Source organism: Papaver somniferum, chromosome 11 (assembly GCF_003573695.1).
Source record: "Papaver somniferum cultivar HN1 chromosome 11, ASM357369v1, whole genome shotgun sequence".
Classification (NCBI taxonomy): Eukaryota; Viridiplantae; Streptophyta; class Magnoliopsida; order Ranunculales; family Papaveraceae; genus Papaver; species Papaver somniferum.
In genome coordinates this window covers 35,153,387-35,177,259 of record NC_039368.1, presented here as the reverse complement: position 1 = coordinate 35,177,259, position 23,873 = coordinate 35,153,387, and the positions used below count along the sequence as shown (strand labels likewise).

Sequence of the window (23,873 nt, the reverse complement as noted above, 5' to 3'; positions counted from 1 at the left end):
AAAACACTTCAACCTTACTACCTTAGTGAAGAGGAGACCATAATAACAACCAATTCCTTATTCCTGCACAAAAAGTATCATATTCATTAATAAGGAATTAAGGATCTAGCCATCTAGGTCCAGGATTGTGATTCATATAAGAATCCTCAAAGTGACAGTAACTATTATCTATGTTTGTCCTTTTATATACAAAAGTGGACAAACTGAAGTACTGAACTGAAGCTACGGCTACCGTCTACTGAACTGACTTAGAAATCTTGAATCACAACCTAAAGGTCATAAACCCTCATATGCAGTCACATATACAATATATATCGTTAGTGTCTCCCTTCATATTTATACAAAAAATAGGAGACAGTGATATCATATAGAAGTCCAAAATATTTCCTAAATCAGTGCCCAAAAAATGTTCTTTTTCCATGTATCTTTGTAATTGTGTCTAGAAGTGTATCACTTTAAGATGCTCCAGTATGAATCTGTAATTTCCAGCAAAAAGTATATCAAACAAAAGGATGTGTTAATGTAAATAAATAGAATTTTCATAATTACCCGCTTTATATCGTTGAAGTACAGATACTAATTAGACGCATAAGAACTTACTGCCTCATTGTTGTTTGCTGGCTCAAATGCCAATACATCCTCACTAATATCATTATCTTTCACTTCCTCAACATCAGTTGATGCAGCTCCTACATATAATTGAAAATAAGTAATTATCAATCTCATATATATTGTTAAATATACTTACAACTAATTTTAAATATTACTCAATCAAGATTCAAGACACTTAGCCTCTTACCGATTCCATATATCCAATCACGAGTTGTTATCAATGCCTCGGCACTTTCAGGTGATAAGGAGCTGCGATATCTATCAAGTACCCTTCCCCCAAGGCTAAATGCAGATTCCGAAGCAACGGTTGAAATAGGAATTGATAAAATATCAGTTGCCATTCTTGTAAGATTAGGGTATCGTAGTTCTTGGCTTCTCCAATACTTCAAGATGTCAAAATCAGTTGGCATTGATCCTGATGACTCGCTTAGATATTGTTCTAGTTCTGATTTGTCAGATTGTTGACCACCATTTTTTTTTGCCGCGGCAAATTCCTGCATCAAAAAACTTCAACAATTAACTACCAGTTCTATATGGACAGTTATAGAAATGTTCAAGCAGTTAAAACTTAAAGAAATATCACCTGCATAAAAGCACTTCCATTGAGTCCAGAATTCCCACCATTTACAGTACCCGAATTCTGAGTTTCATTGGTTGTTGTCGAACCTCTTAAAGTTGACGCCGTATGATACTCTTTATAGAGTGCCGCCATCCTTTTTCTAATAATATCAACTTCCTTCTTCATTTCACGCTCAACAGGATACACCTTTTCTAAAGTAAACTCTACAAATTCAAACTTCAATCGAGGGTCTAAAACGACTGCCATTGCCAATATTGGACTCAATTTTTTCCAATACTTGGCAAATTTTTCTTGCATTTTCTTCGCCATGTTTCTGATGAACTCAATGTCATTAGTTGTCTCTTGATCTAATAATACTTTAATCTGACAAACCCCATCAAAATAAAAATTAGAAGTAGGATACTTGTTTCCAGAGAATAGAGTCGTGAGGTCATAAAAGACCTTGAGAAACTTCGTGACCACTTTGATTTGCTCCCATTCTTCCCCATTAGGAGACTCTGCATAGTCAGGGTCCACCAACCTCAAATGAGTGAAGACTTTTTCATACGAAATACAACTTTGCAACAGATAAGTAGAATTCCATCTTGTCTTAACATCTTGTCGAACACCCATCTTTACTGACATTCCTAAATCGCTGACAGTATCCAAGAAATTTTGTTTTCTTCTTTGTGAACCTTTAAGGTACTTCACTGCTAACCTTATCTTGATTACTGCTGGATCAATCTCTGTCAGTCCATCTCTTACAATAAGATTTATTATGTGAGCACAACACCTTATATGAAAGTTTCTTTTCCCAGTATCCGACATAACATTCCTTGCAATGAATCGACTCTTCATTATCTTAACACATGAAGTATTTGATGCAGCGTTATCCAAAGTGATGCTGGTTACTTTTCCTTCAATTCCCCAATCATTTAACATCAGAAATAACTTATCTGAAAGTGCTTGACCAGTATGGGGTGGTGGCAGTGAGAAAAATTTAAAAGAAACTTCTGCAATACCCAATCTTGATCAACAAAGTGTACTGTTAAACTTATGTATCCAGTGGTGTTGACGGAGGTCCACATGTCTGATGTTAGACACATTTTACCTGGAGCACATTGTAATTTCTTGCGAATAACTTCTTTTTGGAACTTATGCATTTTAAGAATATCAGACCTTGTAGTATTCCTTGATATGGTTTCAACATCGACATTCAGATAACTACATAACTCCCTAAATTCAGTCCATTCTACACAATTAAAGGGGAGATTTTTACCAATAATTAGTCTTGCAACTAAATCCCGAAACTTTGATTGATCTATTTTGCGTGCACGAGTAGCCAGTTCTCCATTATTTGTAGATAACAAAAGTTGCCCCACATCTTGCATCTTCAGTCTAGGGCACTTCTTTAAATGCCTTGACATAGTTGATGTTCCTCCTTTCTGACTGTCATAAGCATATTCCTTCCTACAATGCTTGCACGTAGCCTTTTCTTTACCATCTTTGTCTCGTGACCAATGAAAATCATTCCATACTTTTGATGTAAATTTCCTTTTCTTTGAAGCATGCTCTTGACTTGTCATCGACTCTACTACTGTGATATCCTCTTCACTCATGACATCGTCATGGTCTTCTTCAACTGACATTTTAGGAAGCTACATAAAGAATTCAAAAATCAAAATTAGTAAGCCTTGAGCTACATCACAGGGGACTAGAGCTGTCAATAATTAAAATCCCAACAAGTACACATCCCAAACTGGCAAAGGCAAAGCCAACAAAAGTATGCTTTTTTACACTTTCATGTAAGCCAAAATAAAACATGTGCTTTCTGATTCTGACATGCTGCATATGGAGTTCATTTCCATTTTCAGAATCAGTAAACCTTTGTAATTCAAATAAATATTCACAAGCATAACGTAAGCAAGCTATGCATTATTAATTTATTATAGATCGACATTAAGAGATAGATTGACATTAAGAGACATGAGTTAACAATAAATGACACAAATTCGTGAAAAGGGGATTGGGGTTCTAAGAATCATTTCCACAAACACCTAACAGTACTTAATACAAATTATGCATTAAAATTTAAAAACTTAGAACTACTCACCTAGATTAGGAAAGTAGAAGTAAAATCATCGGCCAATTTTTCCTATTCTTCTTCAACGGTAGTGAAAAAACCAATTTTTCCTATTCTTCTAAAATCATCTATAACTTAGAAGTGAAAAAACAACCTAAAGGATAAAACTTGGTTAGTTGATTACGAGTAAAGCCCTAACCCTAACCCCTGAAAATCAAACAGAATAAGTGAATAACAGATAGTTAGAAAATTAAAAAAAAAATCATTATAGTTAAACAGTAAACTTAAAGATCAAAACATGCTTTTTGATTCTGAGACGAACTCACGAACAGTAAACAACCCTATTTAGTTTTAAATTAGAAAAAGAGACGAACTCACGAACTCGAATACGGAATACCGAATACCTCTGCAGCTCTGCTCTGCTCTGCCTCCACCCTCCAGTCCAGATCTAAAACTTAAGAGAAGTTTTCTGATTTCTCTTTCTTTGGAAAACTAAGATAAGAATGAGATTCGTTCCCGGTTACCTGGGTAGCAGGTGAAATTCTACCGAAACCTCCGATAACAGGTTACTAACATAATTTAACGGGTTGGCTGGTAACCCGCGGGTTAGACCTAGCCCGGCTTGTTCTCTATTAGGTTCAGATATAACAGACCTAACCCGGCCCGTTTAGGAAACAAGCCCAGCCAAGCCGGGTTGAAACAAGCCGGGCTAGGGTCAACCCGCGGGCCGGGTTACTAATTGACAGCTCTAATTTGATGTTGCCAGGAATAGTTAGTAGTGCTTATTGATTTTTTTTTCCTTTTTTTTTTGTGTGTTTCTGTTTTGGATGATACTGAGGCTCTTTCTTTTACTTCCGTTTTTTTTTTTTTTTTTTTTTTTTGCATCTTTTCCAAGGGCGGAAACATAAGTATTCTATATCCCGGGATTGACTGTTTTTGGTTTTAAGGCCCAATTGAAATTAGGCAATAAAAAAAATAATTTATTGTGCTTTTGGGGTAGCTCCATCCAGGGAAAGCCTGGTTGTAGTTTCGCCGACCGCTTCTGATCTCTTTTACCTCCAAACCCAACTCTGATGTCATTGCTCAATATTCAGAAAAAAAAGTGTACACTCCATGACAGCAAGGAAGATAGTTTACAATCTGATTTCTCTTCTATTTCTCACACCTACAGAGAAATCAATAGAGCAACCGATTCATTGAACAACTCCACTCGTTATGGTCATTACGTTGTTCTAGACCCTAACTCATTTGATGCAGACCCGATGAAAATTGTTATGGAGTATGCATCTGATAAAATTTACTTTTTTGAAGCTAAAGCCATGTCGGCTAGTTTTGATGGGACTGAGTGAGTTTATTTTTTCGAGTATTTTGCAGTTGTAGTTTTTTTTCTTTCTTTTTTTCCTTGTTGGTTTGGGTTCCCTTAACCCCTCTCATTTTCAAAAAGAAAAAAAATACCTCACAACAAGAGTTGATATGTAAATGTGGTATGATAATATAGTGCAGTGCTGCAGTGGGAATAAGAGCGGAGCCAAGGGCTGACTGATCATGGCTCTAGCCCCCAAAATTATACAAAACCATATGAAAACCCCTAAAATTTATCCCACTTTCTATATTTAGCCCACCCAATTGTTAGTATTCAGTCCACCAAGACAAATATGTTTATAGAATTTCATTTTAGCACCCCTCCATATATATTTCTGGATCCGCACATTAAGGGGTAACAAATCAAAAAAAATAGATTCTCCTTTTTGATTATCGTCATTATCAAATCAACTAATTTAGATGTTTTCTTTTGATGCTTTGTTCTTTTAATTTCATTATGTTGGTTCTTTTTGGTTCAAAATTCGAAGTTATAGTCAATAAATAGCTTACAACAAAGTGGTACGAGATGGAGGCTGGTTGAAATTTAAAGCGGGGCAATGAGGAGCAAATCGTTGGGATGAAGGGAAGATCATGTCGGTTGAAATTCAAAGTGAAAGGAAATGATACTGGTTGAAATTGAGACATGGCAGATTAGAAGAACTTGTAAAAATTCAGCTAAGTTGTCTGGCGAAAAGATTATTACATAAAAATATTTGAGATTTTTTAAAGTTTCATAACTTCTATTATACATAAGATGACTGCCTTATTTTTGCTAAAGCTTCTCACAAAGAAGCCGACGTTCTCATGAACATGATTAAGAATTTTAGTCTTTGTTCGGGTCAAGTCATTAATTTTCAAAAATCAAGTTGATTCTTTAGTAAAAATGTTCACCCTGAGCATGCCATTTCCCTTATTATATATTTAAATGTCAAGAAGATTGCTCTAAATGAAAAATATTTAGGCATTCCCCTCTTCATCTCTAGATCTAAAACTGATTCATTTAACCATTTGAATGATCAGTTTGATAAAAGGGTGGCTAAGTGGAAAGGTAAACATATAAATCAAGCTGGTAGATCTGTCTTGGTTCAACATGTGTTAAAAGCTTCCCCCATTTATCACATGAACACTTTTACCATTCCAGGCAACATCATTAATCATATGGAGAGATCCTAGAGGGACTTTTGGTGGGGAAAATCGTGTCCTGGTGGTATCTATCTTAAAAAGTGGAGTAAAATCTGCTCTCATAAACTTCAGGGAGGTTTAGGCTTCAAAAAACTTAAACACGTCAACTTATCCCTGTTGAGCAAAACTACATGGAATCTGATTCACAATCATATGGAGTTGTGGGTCATTATCCTCGAATGCAAATATTTTAAAAACTGTCATGTTTTTCATTGCAATAAAAAAAAGGATTCTTCTTGGGTTTGGAAGAGCATTTGCTCTGTCTTAGACTTCATTTTCCAAAATTCTTTTTGGGAAGTAAGAAATGGCCAACATATTTTTGCTTTTAAGGATAACTGGATCCCGAATTCAGTTCAACCAATAACATTGTATGCTCCTAATCCTAATTATCATGTGTCTGATTTCAGTGATCCGGATTCGAAAAGCTGGAAAACTGATTTAGTGAATGCATATTTTACTCCTCATAATGCTCAGTTGATTCTAAATACTAGAATTCCCATTATAGGAAATGACAGACTCATTTGGCCCTTCACAAAAAAATGGTCAATTTACTGTGAAATCTGCATATAAACTCATTTCTGGTCAGTTTGCACATATGCATAACCCTAGTAGTATCAACCCAACTTATAAATCTCTTTGGAAACTAAGGGTCCTTCCAAAGGTACAATTATTCATTTGGAAATGTCATGAAAAAATTCTGCCCACTAAGAGTAATGTTTATAAGTTCAGTGTTGGTCGTGATATAACCTGTAGAATGTGTAATGCTTCTGCTAATGAGACTGCTGAGCATATCATTCTTCATTTCCCTTTTGCAAAAGCGGTGTGGTCACTTACCCCTTACAGGGATCTTTTGATTCAGGATAGTAACATGAGCATCTCCATTTCTGACTGGGTTTCAAAGTGGTTGGCTACGCTAATCTCAAAGAAAAGGCTGTAGATGTTTTCACTATTGCTTGGATCATCTGGAGAGACAAATGTTTTTTTCGTATTTCATAATAAGTCTCTAAATCATTATTCTACTGCTAGGTTGGCTCTCAAAATGATTAATGAAACAGAACAATTATTAAAATGTGACGTTTCTCAAATTGGTATCCCACCTACTAATCCAGTGGGTGTGGATTATAACGCGACTACTATTGATCTCCCTGATGATTGTGTCATTGTATATTGTGATGCTTCTCATGACTCTAATTCTAACTTGTCTGGTATTGGTCTGGTCATGAATGACAATGCAGGAAATTTCCTCGGATGCAAAATCATCTTTGGGATAGCTAGGAATGCGGAAGAAGCAGAAAGCCTTGCTCTCCCGGAAGCTGCAATTTGGACTCGAGAGAAAGGAAAGGAAAATGCATGTTTCATCAGTGATGCTAAAGTAGTTATAGATTGTTTGAAATCCAATAATAACCAGTTGTGCTGGTATAATATATCAATCTTGAATGACTGTAAGTCAGTTTTAGAATCTTTTATGTTTAGTAAATTTGAATTCTTGAATAGAAGTTTTACTTATTTGGATGATATCGCAGCCAAACATGGTAGGAAAAATAGAGTCAATGGTGAATGGTTTGGGTATATCCCTTACTTTCTCACTGAACATCTGTAATTCCTTGGTTTTTAATTGTAGTATTTTTCTTAGCAAAAATAAAATAAAATTGGGTAACAAGGCTATTAACGTCATTAAAAAAAGGGACTATCTTCATATAAATCCAAAGGTTTCATTCAAACCTTATACACGTACCAAGTATCAGTTAACCCAGTTTGACGGAAATAGTCAAATCGGTCAACTCTGGTTGGAAATGAATTGTATGGAAAAGACTTTGTAGTCCTTTAACTTAACCAAAGCTATACTCGTTAATCTGAACCCCATCATTTTTAATTCTTAGTTCTCTCTTGTTATTAGATATTATACTTGTGTGAGTTGTTTGCGTGTCACAAGTATTTGTGTTTGTGTGTAAAGAATGTGTGAGGTCAACTATTGACTTTGATTGTATGATTAGTATTAAAGGCTTTGTAATAATCCTGTGAAGGTTATCTCTTTTATCAATAAGAAAACTAAAGTTCTCTCATGGTATCACTCCTTCGATCCTGAGCCATTCTTATCAATTCTGCAATAATTTGTCACACACAACGTTTTTAAGCAGAGACATTAAAATCACACATCTTTTACAATACTTTTTCAGGATTTAACATCCTTTATAAGATTCTTTATTAATCTTTCTTAAGATTAAATTCAAGATCTGATTCTTTTACAACAATTTCTTGGTGCTTTGAGTTCATGTCATCTACAACAATCGTTTACAGGAGAAGAAAAAATATGGGTTCTCAAGCAAATTCCGCTGCTCAAATGGGTAATGATTCTTCTGGATTTACGTTTCCCTTTACCAATATTTCCAATTTTGTTTCAACACAATTAGGGCCAGGTAATTTTTTGTTGTGGCGAGATCAAATGGAATCAATTCTTGTTTCTACTGATTTATATGGCTATGTTAATGGTGAGATTGAACAACCATTGAAACAGATTGAAATTGATGGAGTTTTAACATTGAATTCACAATGGGTTTTGTGGAGGAAAATTAATTGTTTTGTAACTAGTTGTATGAAGGCCACGTTTACTGATTCTGTGTTTGGTGATGTATTGGGGCTTTCCACTGCAAGAGAAATTTGGGAATTTCTTGAAGTAACTTTTAAGAGTCAGTTCATGGCTAGAAAGAATATGCTAAGAAATCAGTTACATAATGTCAAGAAAGGAAATATGACAGTACTTGTGTATTTGCAAAATATCAAGACCATAGCAGATTCTTTCTTCTAGTACCTAATATGAAGCATAATTTGATTTCTGTTGCTAAATTTACTAAGGATAATTCATGTTATTTCAAGATATATCCTACTGGTTATGAAATTAGAGATTTGTCTTCATATGTTTTGTTGTCTCATGGTTCAATGGTTAATAACTTGTATCCCATTCATTATAAATCGTCTTTTTCTACTGCTCCATGTGCTTTTTCTTGTATCTTGTCTGCATCATCTAAAGTCTGGCATGAAAGGTTAGGACATCCTTCAAATTTTATTGTTTAAAAGTTACAATCCAATAAACAGATTTTTTTAACTTCACCTCATTCTGTAACTTTGTGTCATCCATGTCAGTTGGCAAAAAGTAAAAAATTTCCTTTTCAACTTTCCTCTTCTCATGCTGATAAACCACTTTCTTTAATTCACTGTGATGTATGGGGTCCAACAGTACCTTATTTACATGGTTATAGGTACTATATTCTGTTTGTGGATGATTTTAGTCGATTTCATTGGATTTATCCAATGGAATTGAAATCTGATGCAATTAAGTGTTTTTCTCATTTTAAAACCCATACATAACATCAATTTTCTTCTAAATTATTAATTTTCAAGTTGATGGTGCAACTGAGCTTGTTAAAGGTCCTTTTAAAGGTTTGCTAGAGTCAAGTGGTATTCTTGTAAGGATTTCTTGTTCTCAAACCCCTGAACAAAATGGCATTGTTGAAAGAAAGCATAGGCACATTACTGAGATGGGTAATTCTCTTTTGTTTAACTCTTCTTGTCCAAAAGAAATGTGGTATGATGCTTTTCTTACTGCTACTTATTTGATAATAGAACACCAACCAAGGTTCTAGATTTCAAGTCTCCCTTTGAGGTTCTTCTTGGTGAAAGTCCAGACTATTATTTTCTTAAAATTTTTGGCACTGTGTGCTATCCTCATCTTGCTCATTCAAGAGCAGTTAAGCTATCTCCAAAGTCTGTGAAGTGTGTTTTTCTTGGTTATAGTATTCTTCATAAAGGATACAAATGTTATAATCCTCTTTCAAAGAAATCTTATATATCTAGACATGTGGTTTTTGATGAACATCAGTTTTATTTTCAAACTTCGGTGCCTGACTCTGTTTTGCATAATTCTGGATTACCATCTATTCTTCCTTCATCAGATTCCTCTGCTCCTACTAGTAGTATTGTTACTAGGTCTCATAAGGGCATTGATAAATCTAAGAAATTTCCTGATTTTGTTTCTCATATGTCTATTAAACATCCAATGTCTTCCTCTTATACATCTTTATTAACCACTGTTGAACCAAAGACTTTTAAGACAACTTTTAAGATTCCTGACTGGAAAGTATCCATGAAAGAGGAGTATACTGCTTTGAGAGATAATGAAACATGGGATTATGTGGCACCTGAGCCACACATGAACATTTTAGGTTCTAAATGGGTCTATAAGGTCAAACAGAAAGCTTATGGTACTATTGACAGACTGAAGTCTAGATTAGTTGTAAAGGGTTATGATCAACAAGATGGATTAGATTTTAATGAAACTTTTAGCCCTGTTGTTAAATGTACCACTGTTAGAGTTGTGTTATGCATGGCAATTACATACAATTGACAGATTAGACAATTAGATGTTAGTAATACTTTCCTTCATGGATTCTTAGATGAAGATGTTTACATGTCACAGCCTCAGGGGTTTATAAATCCAGATTATCCTTCAAATTATGTATGTAAACTGAAAAGGAGTTTGTATGGGTTAAAGCAAGCACCAAGAGCTTGGTTTCATAGGTTTAGCACATTCTTAATTTCTTATGGTTTCAAGAAATCAGTCTCAGATAATTCTATGTTTGTGTGTACTTCTAAAGATGGTATGTTGGTGTTACTTTTATATGTAGATGATATTTTACTCACAGGAAGCTCTTCCGTTTTGATGAATGATCTTATTGTCTCTTTAAAGAAAGAGTTTGCTATGAAAGAATTGGGAGAGTTAGGATTTTTTCTTGGGTTAGAAGCTGTTAGAACTCCTACTTCAATAACTCTCACTCAAAAGAAGTATACTTTAGAGTTATTAGACAAGGCAAAGTTGTTGGATTCTAAGCCCTGTGATACTCCAGTTGTCAAGGGAGCAAGGTTGTCTATTCATGATGGAGTTAAACTTGATAATGTAACTGACTATAAAACAATAGTGAGTGGATTACAATATCTTACTGTAACAAGGCTTGACATATGTTTTGCTGTTAATTATGTGTCACAATTTATGCATTCTCCATCAGATTTACATCTTCAGCTAGTCAAAAGAATTCTGAGGTATTTAAAAGGCACTATAGGTCTGGGAATTACTTTAACTAAAGATAGTATGTATACTTTGAAGGCTTTTACAGACTCTGACTGGGCTGGTTGTCCAGATACTAGAAGATCCACCTCAGGTTTTGCTGTGTTTTTGGGTTATAATCTTGTGTCATGGTCTTCTAAGAAGCATCCCACAGTATCAAAGTCATCTGCAGAAGCTGAATACAAGTGTTTATCTGTTGCTTCTGCTGAATTAAAATGGATTTCATATATTCTTGCTGATCTACATATTAAACTTGATTCTCCAGCTTTACTTCTCTGTGACAATACTAGTGCTTTGGCTTTGGCTACTAATCCTGTTTTTCATGCCAGGACAAAACATATAGAGATTCAATATTATACAGTAAGAGAGTTGGTGGATGAATGCTTCTTGGTGTTGCAGCATATTGCTTCTGAAAATCAAATTGCAGACTTATTCACGAAGGGTTTATGCTATCCAACATTCTCCAGATTACTTAGCCAGCTGTTAGATGTTTCTTTTGTTACCTCATCATTAAATTCTTCAGTGTGTCTTTTTCCAGTTGAAGAATAGTTTTCCTATTCACTAGATGTTACTTTGTGTTTTTTAATCTGTTATTTTGGCTGCTAGTATCAGATTGAAGGGGGTGTATTAGATATTATACTTGTGCGAGTTGTTTGTGTGTCACAAGTATTTGTGTTTGTGTGTAAAGAGTGTGTGAGGTGAACTATTTACTTTGACTGTATGATTAGTATTAAAGGGTTTGTAATAATCCTGTGAAGGTCATCACTTTTATCAATAAGAAGACTAAAGTTCTCTCACTTGTATCCTCCCTGATTTTTCTTCCTCTTCTTCGTTGGGTAAAAACCGTAGCAGAGAATTTCGAGCGAGTGGGAATTTGAATCCAGGTAACCTAATAACATTCTACTTGCATCATGTGATTAGGTTGATATTAATTGTGTGTGTGCTTAGCACAGACTACAGAGTTCCATTCATCAATTTCCCCCTATTAATTTGTTATTCTTTGCATGCCAATTTTCAGTTAAGTTCTTGATTTGATTTGATTTGATTTATTTTTGTTCCCCAATTTTTCAAAATGTACTGATTCTGAATTTCTTTGATTTTCAGTTGGGCAATCTGTGATTAATGACCACAACTTTGGGATTGTCATCATCGACATCTTCAAGTGCTCAATTGCGTCACAGTGTTATTCATCCTGCTTCAAATTTCTCTAAAGAATTACTTCGAAACGGTGTGTTGCAGTATTACTAGTCCTTGGTTCATGTACAATCCAAAAACGGTGAGAGGGTTAATATTCATACTTCAAAACACATAGATTTTCTCAGTTCTCACTATTTAACTCCTAGGATTGAAACTCTCCATAATCCACTCTTGGAGTTTTAAAGCAAAAGGTAAGGTTTTCTTCCATTTTCTTTCCTTAATTTACCAATTATAATGGTAACTGATTTTGGCTGGGGTTGATTTAACTTTCCAGAAAATCCTCACTTGTTCTTACAAAAGTTGGTGCTTTGATTCTCAATGGATTGTGTTACATTTTGTTTGAAGGTAGGGGTTCTTTTATTTCCTTGTAATTGAGCTTGGATTAATTTGCTTGTTAGGCCCTTGGATTTTTACACAAACTTCGGCAAAAATGGAAGGAATGGGTACTGGAATTTCACTTTGATTCACTTGTACCAACTTTTTTTTCGTTGCATACATGTTACATCTGGCTTCTAACCAATGTTGCAATTTCAGGTACGAGCAGACTGAATATGTTGATAGGGAAATGGAGCAAATGACAGAACATACAATATCAATTATTCATACCTTGAATGCTAGTCAGGTAAGGAAAAAATTGCTCATATGAAACCTTCTTAGGAGCTGTTTAAGTACAAGATACTCACATTCTCTTCAATTAGGGAGGGGACCTCGATGCAGCCGATGGGTTGAATCTGTTAGATGTTGTTGTACGCATTCTAAGCAATCAGCTCAGTTCACTAATGTGGATTGATGAAAAGGTTGGTACACATAATCATCATTCCTTCTATTTAAGTCCTGTTATCGTAATTACCCAAGGTTTATATTATCTCTTACCCCTCATCACGCGTTCACTTTATTATTAATGTCTAGCTGTACTCCCTTGTGTAGTATAAGTTAATTTTATTGGGTGATTTGGCTTAGATTTTCCTGTAATCTACCTGTATCTAATTTGATTTAAGCAACCATGGAACATCGTATACCCAAATTACTTTATACGACCGTGTTAGTGTGGTACCTAATTTATTTTATACGATCCTTTGAAAATAATATAATTTGTGTTTATCAGCATGTTATTTTTGTTTGTAGAAGCAAGAATAAGATTGTCCAACTCAAACTAGAAAGATGAAAGATTAGTGACTTGGTTAGTTGGTTTAGCTTATTAGATGCAAGTTTGAAGGCCTTTGTGATGATCTGTGAGGAAAATAAGTATTGTTACTCTCATACTTTAAAGGGATAAACTTTACAGAATTGGAGAAGTCAGGTTAGAATGCACTGGGCATTAATGTTTGTTCGGGTTGGATTAAAATAGTTCTACTAGAATTTAAACAGTCAGACTAAACCAAATTACGTGTGACTCGGCCGACCAATTTAATTTATACAATCGTCTAAGCCAGGTAACCATTTTAATTTATACGACCATAGAGCAACATACCCAATTTGTTTTGTATGACTGCCTTTGTAGGACACCCAATTAATTTTATACGATAGGAACCCCAATTTGCAACAATAGTGTTACCACCAAATGCAATTTCTCCGATAGTCCCACTTCTTGAACCTAAGTTAAGCACCACTCGTGTTAGATGGGTTTGTAGAATAATTCATGCCTCCGGCCTCCCCCATGCTTCAGTAGTAAAACTACCATCTGAGATTGTTGCCAACCAATACACAAATTACTCAATGAAAATTTTTAAAAAGAGGGTGACATAATCAGTTTGAGCAAGCTAATTCGAAATGTTAGGTTGTTGGCCTGTTGTTACATGTTTATGAATTAGACCAGCAGACATTAATTGCAGATGGTATTTGTCTTTGATACAACCGCCTGAATCATCTACCCATGTTAACTTCCACGATCAGTTAGATTAGGCTTGGGTTTTCTGTTAAAATTAAGTCTTGTGGGGGCAAGTATGATTGGTAAAATTGAAATGACACTCTCTTTGAAATTTTTTTAGTGTGAGTAAACATGATTACAGTAATTTTTTGATGGTCACTTGTGTGGAATAGTCGACTGATCTCAAAGTGAAAACGCGTGAAACTCAAACTTACTTTAAAACTAAAGAAAGCGAAAACTATGTCTCTGTGGTATATTTATAAAACATGTGTATATAGATTGGAATGGAAAAGATGATCTAAAATAGGTTAGCGTCAGTTCAGGCTTATGGGAATATAGTACGAAGAGAAGTCTGTAGTAATGGAGATAAAGGAGTAAGAAGAATGATGACAAAGAATTCAGATACCCATTGCTTAATGTTTTTCTTCTTCTTCTTTTCTTTCCATAGTTTTAACTGAATATAGGTTTGATGTTTTAAATTAGTGAACATCCTTCATTTTTCTTTGTCGAAGCTTATTACTAGCAGTCGATGTAGTCAGAATTGTCATATATAGTCCACGCACAGCACAATCATAAGATCATTTTTGTGTTGATATCCAATAACATATATTCTGGAAAGGGGTCAGAATTTTTATATGGACTACATTTCGATTATTTGATTCATGCTCTGGTATTCACTACAAGTTCATTTGGTTTTCTACTAGATGTCAAAATTGGGTATAAGCCTTTCAATCAGTCTTGCAGGTCTATATTTGTTTTCCTAGGATTAAGACATCATGGGACATATAAAACTTACTGTGAAAAGGTTCATGCGGCATATTCGCCGTCGATCATTTTTCACCTTCTCTCAACTATAATAACACCAATACATAATCTTTATTTCAACTTGTGTTTTGTTTGTAAGGACGAAGGGACTGGCTTCCAATGCGATGTCGATCCGTTAAGAGGTGATGGGACTGGCTTCGAATGCACTAATGGAGTTACTAAAATTCCAGTTGCACTAGCATCCGAAGGCAAAATACTTGTATGGGTGAAAGAAAATTTTCTTTTGCTAATATCAGAAAAGTTTTCTTTTGCTAATATCGTCACTGTCCACGGTCATCACAACAACATTCCCAGTTTATTTTATATACCCAAAATTCATTTTACTTGACCGTGAAAAATAATATATGTTTCTTCATTGCTAATTTTATGTCATGGAACACCACATGCAGTACCAAAGCTGTTAATGTTGCGGTTATATTCTCTGGTTCACATGCCTCCCGTTGACATCACTTCTGTCGAGCTTGGTTTCATGACCGTATATGCCATATAGCATGTTGCCCAACTCTAGCTACGTAGTCCAAGAGCTCTGTCAACTCTCTTTCAAGTATTCAAACCCATATGTTTGCATTACAGCTGCAAGATAAAAAAATAAAATATAAAGACACTTTAGTTCATACGTCTTGACCAGATATCTTAAGCTTATCTGCTTAGCTGAAACAAGTTAGCTACTGACTAGCTTGTTACGACTTGGTCTTCCGAGTATGATTTGGTTTTCACTTCACAATAGAGATAAGAAACCGTCACTTGATTTCTTCTTCCTTAAACGTTCACAACTATGTCTTCTACTAACTAAGGTTGGGTTACTAACTGTGGTGGAGGAGTAAAAATAGAAGAAAAAATATGAAACTTACTAAATTTTGACGGACAAACTCAGTTGTCCTTCCACTTGGGTTAAATCAAACTATGTCTGGATCGGTGTTCTGGAAAAAGCAAACGTTGGGATTTCCCTGACGATAGCCCTTAAAAAAAGAACGAAATATGGAACCCGGAACAAATTCCAAATTTGTTTCAATTTCCAGAACCCATGTATGTATATATATATAGGAATGAACGAAACCGGCATTAACAGGTAAACCTTTACCGTAACCGGCTAAAATTACCCTACCCGGTGGATGCCTATAAATACTACAAGACAGGTAGATAAGCGATCCAACTTTTTTTCTCTCTCCACCTCATATTCATCCGAAACATCCAACCAAACCCTAATATCACTTCTCATCTTCTCCATCCCTCTCCATTCTTATCATTCTTACATAAAGTCTCATATTTTAAAATCTCTTAATCCCTTTCTTGAATCCAGATTTCTATCCGTTGAAAGGTGTTAACTTTGTTGATCCAAATCATTCAAAACGAACCTAGACTTGTGATTCGACTCCTATTGATTTGTGATTCTCCTCTAAGCTTACAGATCTTTGGAAGAGGAGTTGATTTAGATCAGTTGATTTGTTTTTGGATTGAGGGTTTTGGTTTTAGATCTAATAAAAGAGAGAGAAAACCCTAAAAAAATATCGGATTTTTGTACAGCAGCAACCGACAAAGGGTTTGAAGCTGAACGAGGTATATGCTCGTTCAAATTCCTTTTTCTTTGTAAGGGGGTGAGGCTGTTTAGATTTGAGAGTCTAATTCATATATATACCCTGAGTCAATAAATTTGGATCCAGTGACTAATTCCTTTTTCTTTGTAAGGGGGTGAGGCTGTTGAGATTTGAGAGTTTGATTCATTTATATACCCTGAGTCGATAAATTTGGATCCAGTGACTAAATAATATAATCTGAATAAGAATAAAACTTGGGTTACCCCTTTTAAATTACTGTTTGATGTCTTGTTTAGCCAAGATGTCTCATCTGTTAATTCCATTTTTGGTATTCTGTAATACCCAGTTGTCTATACAATGAAATTCATTATAGACCGGATAAGTTTGCTGTAGACTATTTAAATTGCATGTTGAATCGTTTTTTTTTTTGTGGTAAGCAGACCAGTTTCCATGCAACTGTTCATGTATAGACTGTCTAGATTTCAGAGTTTGATTCAGACATATATATATATATATATATATATCTGAGAAGTGGCAGTCTTCCACGAATTTGAGTCTAATGAATAAGCAAATAATAGATAGGATATGGTAAACCCGGATGTTATGCTTGATTACTGTGTAATAATATCTGTAAACGTTGGACTTATGCAATATCCAGTTCATCTAGAGATTGATAAATTTGCTTTAGATTGATTAATTTAATCGTGACCAGTTACCATGCATTCTTTTTGTGCATAGACTTACTAATGTAGTCTCTTTTGGTTTATAATGACGAACATTATGCTTTTGCCAGTTCTACATTTTTGCGGATAAAGCTCCCAGTGATTTATTTGCCTCAGAAGCAATTAGTAGATGGCTGATCAAGTTTTAGAAGGAAGCCAACCAGTAGATCTTGCCAAGCATCCTTCTGGAATCGTGCCTATACTACAGTAAGCATAGTCATTACTTTATGATGAGATTTTGTTGCACATTTAAATTATAATTAGAGTTGACGCCGTCTGTTGATATTTCTAGGAATATTGTATCTACTGTCAACTTGGATTGCAAGTTGGACCTCAAAGCCATCGCTTTACAAGCTCGTAATGCTGAGTATAATCCAAAGGTATGTACAATGTTTAATGTGTTTCTCTTTACTAACATCTTTGCTGACGGTTGGCTTTGTATGATTAATTTTGGATATGAATGTGTAGTGATTTAGCTTCACAATGCTTGTTATAGCGTTTTGCTGCCGTAATCATGAGAATAAGGGAGCCCAAAACAACTGCATTGATATTTGCTTCTGGGAAGATGGTATGTAGTGCTGTCTATTTTACTCGAAAGGGAATTATTTGTTAGCCCCCTTGCTATGCATGTATGTTAATCTACATACTCTATAGTTGACCTTTAAACTGATGTCCGCGCTTCTTTTTTCAGGTGTGCACTGGGGCTAAGAGCGAGCAGCAATCTAAGCTTGCAGCGAGGAAGGTATTAATCCCCGGAAACATTCCGGGTTACAACTTATATTCGTTATAGCTTCTAACTGAGAAGCTTCTTCAATGGTATTTGGATAGTTGGATGTATTGATAAATCTTTGAAATTGACAATTTGCAGTATGCTCGAATTATACAAAAGCTTGGGTTTCCAGCCAAGTTTAAGGTATTTGTCCTATAGAGCTCGATTGGCTGATTTATCCTCCGTCCTCATTGGACAATGTCTCTTACAAATTCCTCCGTTCTGTCTGTTCTGTTTTAGGACTTTAAAATTCAAAACATCGTCGGCTCTTGTGATGTGAAATTCCCCATTAGGCTTGAGGGGCTGGCATATTCTCATGGTGCCTTTTCAAGTGTAAGTACTGTTCAGCTACTGGTCAGAATGAGACCATTGCATATCCTTTGTTGGGGTATCTTATTTTTTTGTTGGTTTCGAGGGGTGTTTCTAATTTGAATTTAGCTGCAACTTGTTGGTACAGTATGAGCCAGAACTCTTCCCAGGTCTGATCTATCGAATGAAACAGCCAAAGATTGTGCTGCTTATTTTCGTATCAGGCAAAATTGTTCTCACGGGTGCCAAGGTAAATTGTATAGCATTGTTACTCTGGTTTTTCATGTGTAAATGTTTTGAGTTCATGATGTTAAATGATTTATGGTGCCTGGTATTGTTCGTTTCAGGTTCGAGATGAGACATACACAGCCTTCGAAAATATATATCCTGTCCTAACTGAGTTCAGAAAGAGTCAGCAGTAACATATGGTACTCTCGTCTTAAATTTCAACGCCATTCAATATAAGATAGAAAGAAATGGGATAGAAAGATCATTGTAGATTATTTTTATATTAGGCTGCAGGTTGTAGCATGTCGGTGTTCATCACCTGTGTTATACTGGAAAACACCATCCTTAACTACTTATCTTTGTATTTTATTTTGTTGGTGTGCAGGCAACTGTCTTATTATGTTAAGTATGTATCTTTGTACTCGAATAGAAGGGGTTTAAGCTTTTCCTCATGCCTATGCCGTTGCTACAATTTCGTGGAAGATTCATTCCAATTGTAAATATAGGAGACCACATCACCGGCAATTGCAAATATGGGAGGACATTGGCCTCGGGTTCTGGCTTTTTTGATGCATCTGATAAATTATGAGGAGACTTTAGAGTGTAAACTGTGGAATTCACCAAGTGTGCGACTACATGAGGGGAAAAAAATTAACAAAAAAGAACTATTTTTTTTTTGGATGCAACTCTGCCGTTTTTTTTTTTTTTATATTAATAAGAACCACTCTTGGGTTCATGATGTTTTTCTTAACTATATCAGTTGTGAGGTTCCTTTGTCATATGTTTTTCTCGACTTAGGGTCCCTCTGTAGTGGACTTGCCCAAGATCCAAATTGTCTGTGTTTTAACGTTATTATTGAATGTACGCTCAGTAACTCTGGAGATTCGTAGAGAAGCTATTTCCTTATCAAATGCAAGGTTTCAGCCATTTGCAACGTGAAGTGCTAATTCTCCACCGAATTGCATCTCTTCCAATCTCAGATTCAATGAGGTAAATGAATAAAAGTCCGCCTTTCCTTCACAAAAAAAATAAAAAAATAAAAAAATAAATAATCAGAAACGAAGACAACACAGGACTTCCCTGATCAGGGTTTCTAGAAAGTTAAAAATAAATAAATAAATATCAATACAACTTCTCTCTCACAACCCAGACGGGATCTTCTGGTACTTGTTCTTCTTCTTTGGGGAGCGAGTAAAATAGAGTTAGGGTTTTTAATATTTCGCGAGAAGAATGGATGATTATCAAAAGATGGAGAGATTAGATATGGAGAACGATTACGAAGGTGGGGAATGGATAGGGGGAGAATTTTATTACAAGAAACGAAAAGAAAGAAGCAAGAAATTTCAATCAAAAGATGATGTTACTTATGGTATTTTCGCTGATGATGCTAGTAGTGATTCTGATGGTGGTGGTGGTTCTTCCAGTAAGCGTGGCAAGAAAGGTATCTTATCTTCTTCTAAAGATTACACAAAACCTGTTAATTTTGTTTCTACTGGCATTGTTATACCTAATCAAGAACTCAAAGAACAAGATGATAATGATTTGGAGGCAAAACCTGGTTTAGGAGTTAGTAGTAGTGGTGGTGGTAGAGGGGGATTAGGTTTAGGGTTTAAATCGAATAATATTAGCGATGGTGGTGGTGGTGATAGTGAGAATGAGGATGATCATGGTTTACTACCTACTGCATTTGGGAAAAAGATTGAAGAAGGAGTCCAGCGAAGAATGAAACAGAAAGAGAAAGAGAAAGAGAAATTGGTTAATAAGAGTAAAATACAATTAGGGAGTAAAAAAGAATCAGGTGGTGTTGGAGATGATATTGGGGAATTTGAGAAACATACCAAAGGGGTTGGAATGAAGTTATTAGCCAAGATGGGTTATAAGGGAGGTGGATTAGGTAAGAATCAACAAGGTATTTTAACTCCAATTGAAGCACAATTAAGACCCAAGCTAATGGGAATGGGTTTTAATGATTATAAAGAAGCAAAGAATGCGGCGAAACCAATCGGGCAGGAGAAGTTCGAAGAGAAGAATTCACTGCCTCCAGTGGTTGCTGTTAAGTCGAAAGAGAAGCTGTGGTCTAAACAGAATCGGACGAAGAAAAAGAATAAGGCTTATACTACAGCTGAAGAATTATTGGCCAGCAAAGAAGATGGGGGTTTTGAAATTGGTCAAAAGATTATTGATATGAGAGGTCCACAGGTTAAAGTTTTGACGAATTTGGAGGACTTGAATGCAGAAGAGAAAGCTAGGGAGAGTGATAAACCCATGCCTGAACTTCAATATAATATCAAGCTGATTTTGGATTTGGCTCAACTTGATATTGAGAAAATTGATAGGGATCTGAGGATGGAGAGGGAAAAGGTTGTAAGCTTGCAGTCGGAGAAGGAAACACTCCAAAAGGATGCTGGTCGGCAGAAGAAACAGCTTGATAACATGGAGGAAATAATTGCAGTGATGGATCGAATAGAGGGGGAGAATGCGGCTGGCACTCTGACCATAGAGTCGCTTTCAAATATATTTACGGAGCTGCAGACAAATTACAGGGATGAGTACAAGTTATGTAACTTGTCTTGCATTGCGTGTTCTTATGCACTGCCATTACTTATAAGAGTTTTTCAGGGATGGAATCCACTCCAAAATGCGTCACATGGGTTGCAGCTGATGGCTTCATGGAAAAACTTGTTACAGAGAGATGATCCATTTGATTACTCAGACGATGTTTCACCTTACACCCAATTGGTAATGGAGGTTGTTTTCCCTGCTGTGAGGATATGTGGCACCAATACATGGAATCCCAGGGATCCTGAGCCAATGCTTCGGCTTTTGGAGTCGTGGGAGTCGCTGCTTCCACCATCAGTTCTTCAGAGCATTTTGGACAATGTGATAGTGCCAAAGTTGTCTTATGCTGTGGAGACATGGGATCCACAAAGGGAGACGGTCTCCATCCATGTCTGGGTGCATCCATGGCTGCCACTGTTGGGACATAAATTGGAAAGTTTGTATTACACCATTCGTTTTAAATTGGGAAAAGTGCTCCATGCTTGGCACCCGAGTGATGCGTCTGCATATGCTATATTGTCTCCTTGGAAGACAGTTTTTGATCCTGATAGTTGGGAACATCTTATCGTTCAATTTATAGTTCCCAAATTGGTAGATGCATTGAAGACATTTCAAGTGAACCCTGCTAATCAGAAGCTTGATGAGTTCCGTTGGGTTATGTCCTGGGCAACTGCCATTCCAAGTCGCCATATGGTAACAATGTTGGAGGTGGAGTTCTTTCCTAAATGGCAACAGGTTCTGTATCACTGGTTGTGCTCAAATCCAAATTTTGAAGAAGTTACACAATGGTATTTGGGCTGGAAAGGAATTTTCTCGGCAGAAGCTGCAGAATTGCTAGCCAATGATCGGATACGCTATCAGTTAGACATAGGCCTGGACATGATGAACCAGGCTGTTGAAGGTATGGAGGTGGCTCAACCTGGGGCAAGAGAGAACATTAGTTACCTACGTGTGACTGAACAAAGGCAGTTTGAGGCTCGACAAAAGGCAGCAGCTTATGCGCAGCAACAAGCTGCCGCCAGCATGGGAAGTGGAGTGCCTGTGGATGGTATGGGAGGGGTGCCCGAAATGAGTTTGAAAGAAATTATTGAGGCCCATGCACAACAGCATGAGTTGCTATTTAAACCAAAGCCTGGCAGGTCACATAATGGTCTTCAGATATATGGTTTTGGTAACATAAGTGTGTATGTGGATTCCTTAAATCAGAAAGTCTTAGCACAGACAGAAGCGGGTTGGTCACTGGTCTCCCTTGATCAGCTGCTTGAGATGCATCGTAAATTTGCTCCAAAACGGCGCTGAGAACAAAGGGCCATGTACCAAACACGCGTAAGAGCTGCTGAGACCCAAGGTTTTTCTCCTTCCTCTACCTCCAATTAGTCTTCGTGAATGAAAATGCATCTCATATTTGTTGAAGTGGTTGCTTTATGAATAAAATTGAGGTGGTATCAAACCACTATTCAATTGGGTCTGAAATTAGAGACTCATTGTGAAGTAAAGTTGGTTGTTGATTAAGATTCATTCATAATTACCATAATCATTTCTACCATGAAAAGAAGAGGAGCAAATCAAGTAGTTCCAATACTGAAGGGCGTTAATCAAGCATTGGTTATGACGGAGATGATGTTAATTTTGATCCATTTGAGTTTAGCTTGTTTCGGAGGATTGGTCTTGGATATTTCTTACAGGTTAGTCACTTTTTTTTTTGTTGTATAGATTGCTGGAGTTACTTTTTACACTTCAAAAATTCTGACCAACTTTTACTATTTTCACGGGTTCTTTTTGATTGTTAATTTATGCAAAATTTAGTTTTTGTTTCTTTCAGTGGGTTCTATCTTACTTTTTTCTACTGTAAACTGATAGTGTATTATAATGCATAATATTCAGACAGTCCCTTGTGATGCTCTTAGGAGTGCTTAGATTAGTATAACTTCTCTTCTTTCTGTGCCGACAATTATAATCTTGCTTCTGTTTCTCATAGTCTTGCATTAGAGTACATCAACAAGGGGCTAGTCAGGTTCCTGGCAGTGGTTAGAGGCTTTTAGTGAGTCTCAAAATCCCTTGAGATCCCCTTGTTGAGAGACATAAATCTAAAATTTTAATGTCTTTCTGTATATTTAGAATTTTTAGGGGGTTTGGGCTGGATAGCCTGGACTAATATCTCTAAAATTTGAGACGAATTGTGGAATTTGAGGGGCTTACAGTTCAGTTTTTGACCATGTATTTTTAGTGATGTCCTAGGTGACAACAAGCTTGCTTTCTTATTTCGCAAAGTTTAAACCATTATGTGTATTTTGTGATCTGAAATGGTATGGTGCTTATTCGGTGGGTTTTGTTAGGATATTCCCACATCCTATGCAACCTGTGTTTACTTAGTACTGTTACGCAATTGTTCTTTTGCCAACTGGTTATTAAGGAAAGTTAGGTTCATGGGATTTTAACATGGCGTCAGAGCCAAATGTCAACCCCATCCTTGACCACTTATCTTTGTTTTTTATTTTGTTTGTGTGCAGCCTGTCTCTTTGTAGTCGAATAGAAGGGGTTTAGGCTTTACCTCATGCCTATGCCTTGCTACAGTTTTGTGGAAGATTCATTCCAATTGTAAAATACAGGGTGAAAAGGAGACCACATGACAGATTGCAAATATGGGAGGACGTGTGCTGGCGTTCTGGCTTTTTTGATGCATCTGATAAATTATGATGAGACTTTAGAATGTAAACTGTGGAATTCACTAAGCGTGCGAGTACATGTAGGTAGTGATAAAGCTGAGGGGAAAAAGAATTTAAACAAAGAACAAACTAATTTTGTTTTAGGATGCAACTCTGCCGTTTTTAAAGATTTTTTTTTATATTAATAAAAAGCACTCTATGGTTCATTATGTTTTTCTCACTATTTCAGATGTGAAGTTCCTTCGCCATATGTTTTTCAGTTGCTTCAAACGAATAAAT

The 23,873-nt window shown here is 36.0% G+C and overlaps 4 protein-coding genes and 1 long non-coding RNA gene across 6 annotated transcripts; 4 read left to right on the top strand and 1 right to left on the bottom strand.

The window, feature by feature from the left end:
- Positions 1-873: 873 nt before the first annotated feature.
- LOC113324302 (zinc finger BED domain-containing protein RICESLEEPER 2-like) lies at positions 874-2,820 on the bottom strand. The gene is made up of 4 exons (XM_026572621.1): positions 2,283-2,820; positions 1,196-2,184; positions 951-1,106; positions 874-894 (listed from the first exon to the last, which is right to left on the bottom strand). Exons 1-4 carry the CDS (start codon positions 2,818-2,820, stop codon positions 874-876), a joined length of 1,704 nt encoding a protein of 567 aa, XP_026428406.1.
- Positions 2,821-6,306: 3,486 nt separating this feature from the next.
- LOC113324301 lies at positions 6,307-7,398 on the top strand. The gene is made up of 2 exons (XM_026572619.1): positions 6,307-6,731; positions 6,825-7,398. The coding sequence occupies exons 1-2, from the start codon at positions 6,307-6,309 to the stop codon at positions 7,396-7,398; spliced, it is 999 nt and encodes a 332-aa protein (XP_026428404.1).
- Positions 7,399-11,669: 4,271 nt separating this feature from the next.
- Positions 11,670-15,168, top strand: LOC113320586. Of its 2 annotated transcripts, none has more exons than XR_003346192.1 (6): positions 11,670-11,801; positions 12,022-12,193; positions 12,389-12,459; positions 12,649-12,736; positions 12,813-12,911; positions 14,886-15,168. It is a non-coding gene; the product is annotated as an uncharacterized LOC113320586 (long non-coding RNA). The 2 variants fall into 2 exon arrangements; XR_003346191.1 differs by having other exon boundaries at positions 12,022-12,305.
- An 801-nt stretch (positions 15,169-15,969) lies between these two features.
- On the top strand, positions 15,970-19,191 carry LOC113322483 (TATA-box-binding protein-like). The gene is made up of 10 exons (XM_026570570.1): positions 15,970-16,363; positions 17,135-17,270; positions 17,356-17,443; positions 17,560-17,631; positions 17,755-17,805; positions 17,932-17,976; positions 18,073-18,165; positions 18,290-18,391; positions 18,489-18,569; positions 18,755-19,191. Exons 2-9 carry the CDS (start codon positions 17,194-17,196, stop codon positions 18,561-18,563), a joined length of 603 nt encoding a protein of 200 aa, XP_026426355.1. The 5' UTR covers positions 15,970-16,363; positions 17,135-17,193; the 3' UTR covers positions 18,564-18,569; positions 18,755-19,191.
- Positions 19,192-19,349: 158 nt separating this feature from the next.
- Positions 19,350-23,817, top strand: LOC113322481 (septin and tuftelin-interacting protein 1 homolog 1-like). The gene is made up of 2 exons (XM_026570569.1): positions 19,350-22,613; positions 23,439-23,817. The coding sequence occupies exon 1, from the start codon at positions 19,600-19,602 to the stop codon at positions 22,225-22,227; it is 2,628 nt and encodes an 875-aa protein (XP_026426354.1). The 5' UTR covers positions 19,350-19,599; the 3' UTR covers positions 22,228-22,613; positions 23,439-23,817.
- Positions 23,818-23,873: the final 56 nt, after the last annotated feature.